This window comes from Myxocyprinus asiaticus, chromosome 9 (assembly GCF_019703515.2).
Source record: "Myxocyprinus asiaticus isolate MX2 ecotype Aquarium Trade chromosome 9, UBuf_Myxa_2, whole genome shotgun sequence".
NCBI classification, from domain to species: domain Eukaryota; kingdom Metazoa; phylum Chordata; class Actinopteri; order Cypriniformes; family Catostomidae; genus Myxocyprinus; species Myxocyprinus asiaticus.
In genome coordinates this window covers 31,610,095-31,615,015 of record NC_059352.1, presented here as the reverse complement: position 1 = coordinate 31,615,015, position 4,921 = coordinate 31,610,095, and the positions used below count along the sequence as shown (strand labels likewise).

The 4,921-nt window shown below is 39.9% G+C and overlaps 1 protein-coding gene across 1 annotated transcript; it reads left to right on the top strand.

The window, feature by feature from the left end:
• The first annotated feature begins 383 nt into the window (after positions 1-383).
• On the top strand, positions 384-2,896 carry LOC127446603 (growth arrest and DNA damage-inducible protein GADD45 alpha-like). The gene is made up of 4 exons (XM_051707654.1): positions 384-544; positions 1,045-1,146; positions 1,261-1,474; positions 2,104-2,896. Exons 1-4 carry the CDS (start codon positions 495-497, stop codon positions 2,215-2,217), a joined length of 480 nt encoding a protein of 159 aa, XP_051563614.1. The 5' UTR covers positions 384-494; the 3' UTR covers positions 2,218-2,896.
• Positions 2,897-4,921: the final 2,025 nt, after the last annotated feature.

Sequence of the window (4,921 nt, the reverse complement as noted above, 5' to 3'; positions counted from 1 at the left end):
TAAATCCAGCACAGTGATGCAAGTTTCCACATTTTTTCCATATAATGTGACTTCACTACACCGCCACACGATGTCACTTTAACCTTTTCTCTCACTGAGCCTTATTTCAAATTCGCAATTTTGGAAAAATTTTGGTTTGCTCGAAATTACCCGCATAATTTATTGTGTTACTTTCAGTGCAACATATTCTTGGGCTTGACATTGACTATATGTTATATTTATTATTTATTTATAATTATTCTTTACACTGTGTGCAACAGGTCTAGAAAATCTATTCAGTTGTGTGTATATGTATGCGCGTTCACGTGCGCTGACCAATCAGATACGTATGTAAATGAGACGGGAGTGAACGAGTACTCTACAGTCTACTCAGTGAGCGTCAGACAGTTTACTGCTCAACTCGGGAGAAGTTACACACTCCTGTGTCTGGATCGCACAGGAGTACCCTCCGTCAAAGAACAGTGCGCGAAATACTTTTAGGATATCTGTCTCTAATGTGCAATATGACTTTTGAAGAATCTTGTGGAGACAACGCCACGGAAAGGTATGTTTTTACATAAATCTCGCTTGTTTGTATTGCGTTGCATAAATGTCTCGAGCCGAGCATCACGCGAATTGATAACTGTTCTCGCGCACATGAAGATCACCAATAATTTCTCATCACTGTCTTATAAAGATTTTTCTTTAAGTTCCTGATGATCTGCCCGTGTATTTTATTAATGTGTTTCTAGCTCTCAGACGTTTCTGTCATTGTCTCCTTGGTTACTTTAGAAAAAAACGCTTGCATCGCGTGCAGAAATTACCAATCAAACGAATTCTTTTTTCAAATGAAACGCACAGGTGACTGCAGTTGCAGCATTATTTTCGTTAGTAGCTTTATTTTTTAAACTTCCACAATTATTTTGCAAAGAGCGCTCATGCACAATACTTCCCTACATTTTGCTCCTTATGAGAAGTTTTTGTTTCATTATGTGTGGGATCACCTGGAAAGTAGACACTTTTGTGTGAAATGAGCGAGGTAATTAGTTTTTCTTCATCTCACAGAATGGACTCGGTGGCAAAAGCACTGGAAGAGGTACTGACTGCTGCGTTACCACAGGGTTGCATCACTGTGGGAGTTTATGAGGCAGCCAAGTCACTCAATGTGTAAGTGATCATGGCAGATCCTCTCCAATCCATAAGATTCACATATTATTCCCTAAATGTATCAGTTTTCTTTTTTGCACATTTTTAAATGTACCATTATTGATTCTTTTTTAGGGACCCAGACAACGTGGTCTTGTGTCTGCTGGCCACAGATGAAGAAGATGTGAAGGATGTCGCTCTTCAGATTCATTTCACATTGATTCAGGCTTTCTGTTGTGAGAATGACATAAACATCTTGCGAGTAAACAACATGAGACGTCTAGCAGAGATCCTCGACGGGGTTAAACCGGGAGGAGAATCCATGGACCTTCACTGTGTATTAGTCACCGTAAGTGTCATTTAATTATCTTTAATAGTCTTTCATTCTGCTTGTATCAGGAATATAAGTCAAAACGAATGTAATGGCAGTTTATTGTTTGCACATGTGGCAGCCTACAGCTTTATTGTGAATATCATCTGTTAACGGCTGCAAAATTCTTAATGCATTTTCATAACTGCCAGCCTTGCACACAAGTAATTTAGGCTGAGGTGGAAGGTTCCGTTAAACTCTTTGAGGGCATCTCGATAGACGTTCAATGATCCATTAGAGCGTCTGTGATGTGAAATTCCACTGGCAACTCTTCAGAGTGATCTAATACCAGTGCTGAACTTCTGTGGCTGCCTAGTATTCACAGAGCTTCCTGTGCAACGGTGAGGCATTTCTGCAAACAGAGTTTCCTGGAAGAAAAGCTCTGTGAAGTGGCCATCTTTAACAAATTAGAGAGAGGCCCTTTGAAAACAAGTGCTTTTCAGTTAGCCAGCAGCTGTTAAAACCACTCACTGCCAGACTCATGCTGTGGACTCTCTGAATGTACCCTGATTACACCATGGGATGCATGAGGAATTCCAAAACTTGTCTAGAATGCATGCAATATACAGTACAAGCAAACTTCATGATATTTCTCCTATCCCTTGCAGAATCCACAGTCGTCCGCATGGAAGGATCCGGCCCTCAGCAAACTGAATCGATTCTACAGAGACAGCCGGTGTCTGGATCAGTGGGTGCCGGTTATCAATCTACCTGAGCGATGAATAAAAGCAGACAAACCTGTGTCAGCTTTTTCAAGCTACTCCACTTGTTTTTGTTCTGCACTGGATGAAGCCAAATGCTGTCACTAAAAATGAGACATGAGGAGGATTAACAAAATGTAATGGATAATGAAATGTATTCCAGCAAACCCAATGAAAAAAGGTGTGGATTTTGTGTTTGGCTGGAGAGGCGATTCATGGTTTGCCCCAGAGCAGGAAGAATGACTCGGCACTATGTTCACAGTGCTGCCAGGGAACGACAAGTCCCACAGTTTGCCAGGAAAAGACTGTACAGGAAACTGAATCATGTGACTGCTCACCTGCACATGCTGCTCAAGTGTACTAAGAGTGAGCTGAGAGACTGGCGTATGTTTAACTGGACTTTACTGAACTCTGCGAAACAAGATCAGAATGTCAGTCTAATGGACTGTAAAGCAAAAGTTAGGCAGACACTCTACAATTTAAAGACCATAATTTATGATCCTAAAGCTGTCCTTTTATTAAAATTATTTAAAAGGGAATATACATCAGACCTTATTGTTTTAGAGATAAGTAATTTGTTTTATTTGAACCGTTCTGGAATAGTTTTAAACTGTTAATTTATTAATTGTATTTATATTGTTCTGTTCATTGTCAAAAATTGTTATCAAAATAAACATTTTTGATCTATCTGCATCTGTTGTTGGCTGTGTTGCTAATGTCAGTGGGTTTATGCATATGTCATTGTCATAATGCCATGATAAGCCTGTCTAACTGGAATCATACTCATAAAAACTAAAACTAAGATAAGACAGTCAACCTCAGACATTTATTTGCAGTAAAAACCTTTTCCTGACAATGCAACTTTGGTATCATTATAAATGCACTGCATACAAAATGTTTTGTGAGGCAGGCACTTTTTGGCATTGTAGAGGGCAGTTTAGAAGTGTTAACAGGATTTGTTTTGTCAACAACCTTGTAAAAACCATCCAATTGCTTTCTTCTCTTGTACTGCTAAAAGTAGGCGGAACAGAGAATTCCATTACGTTCCCTACGGCAGCTGGGAGACGCGTGACGTCCGGTCTTTATGGCCTTGTGTCTTTCTTTACACAAAACGAGATAAACCTGGCTCTAACCGAGCCAGAAATAGAAACACTGTTGAGAGAGTGAATCATACTTGACAGCATCAGCATACTCGTGAGGTTGGGGGACATACAAAATGATGGCTGAGTTTAAATGTGGACAAAGAAAAGAAAAAACAAAAAGAGGGAGTGAGTCAAGGGTGCAGCAGGAGAGCTGACAACTAAAAATAGCTCTCTGTTCACTATGCTGAGTTCACTGCAAGAGAGAGGCAGAACCAAGAGGGGAAACAAATTAAATATCTCTGTAAATTGTAATTTCATTTCCAACTAAGCTTTGCTGCAGTGTTCATACAGGTGATTTTGTGTGCTTGGAGCTCCACTTATGTTTGCAGTCTAAAGCGTTTGATGCTAAGAGGCAGAATTCAGACTTTACACTGCATGCCCATTTATTAGGCAAATTGTATTCCTTGGGATTAATTATATTGTTGAACAAACACAATGCTCTCAGTCAATCCAAAATGTTATTGAACCTCAAACTTGAATGGTTAACAAAGAAAAAGTGAGTTTTGTCTTTCACGGGAATATATAAGTTACAATTATTAGGCAACTATTAGTGTGCACAATTATTAGGCAACTAAATTACAAAAATAATTTCTCCCAACTCAATTGTTTATTCTCAATTTTTAGAGTAGGTGCAACAAATAAGTAACACAAAATGACAATTAAATAACATTTTTGGCCTTTCAAAATTATTCAGTGAACAATATAGCCATTTTTTTCAATAACTGCCATGAGCCTTCCATCTATGGAGTCTGTCAGTTTCTTGATCTGTTCACGATCAACTTTCGCTGAAGCAGCAACCACAGCCTCCCAAATGCTGTTCAAAGAGGTATATTGTCCTCCCTCACTGTAAATCTCACGTTTGAAAAGGGCCCACAAGTTCTCAGTAGGAATTAAGTCAGGTGTGGAAGGGGGTCAAGTCATTATTTTGCCTTCTTGAATGCTGAGGACTTCTTCCTGTACCACTGCTTGAAGAAAGTACTTTCCAGAAACCGGCAGTAGGTTTGACAGTTGAGTTTCAGTCCATTTTCAACTCGAAAAGGTCCAGCTACCTCATCCTTAGTGATAGCAGCCCATACCAGTACCCCTCCTCCACCTTGCTGGCACCTGACTCGAAGTGGTGCCCTGTATCCATTAGTGATCCAGCCACGGGCCCATCCATCTGGTCCATCAAGAGTCACTCTCATTTCATCTGTCCATAAAACCTTTGAAAAATCTGTCTTCATGTATTTCTTTGCCCAATCTTGATGCTTCAACTTGTGAAGATATTCAGTGTTGGTCGTGTTTCACCATTCTTGACCCTGGCCATGTCTCTGAGCACTTGACACCTTGTGCTTCTGGACACTCCAGGTAGGTTGCAGTTCTGGAATATGGTAGTATTGGAGGATTATGGGTTCCTGGTAGCTTCACGTTTAATTTTTCTCAAGTCTTTTGCAGTTAATTTGCGCCTTTTCTTCTCCATGCATTTTTTGCGCCCCAGTTGACATTCGCAACAAAACGTTTGATTGTCCGGTGGTCATGCCTCAATAGTTGAGCTATTTCAAGAGTGTTGCATACGTCTGAAAGGTATTTTACAATATTTGACT

Coding starts and splice junctions, on each gene's coding strand:
- LOC127446603 (XM_051707654.1), top strand. CDS start 495: ATGTGCAATATGACTTTTGAAGAATCTTGTGGAGACAACGCCACGGAA. Junction 545..1,044: donor GGAGACAACGCCACGGAAAG/GTATGTTTTTAC, acceptor TTCATCTCACAG/AATGGACTCGGTGGCAAAAG. Junction 1,475..2,103: donor TTCACTGTGTATTAGTCACC/GTAAGTGTCATT, acceptor TATCCCTTGCAG/AATCCACAGTCGTCCGCATG.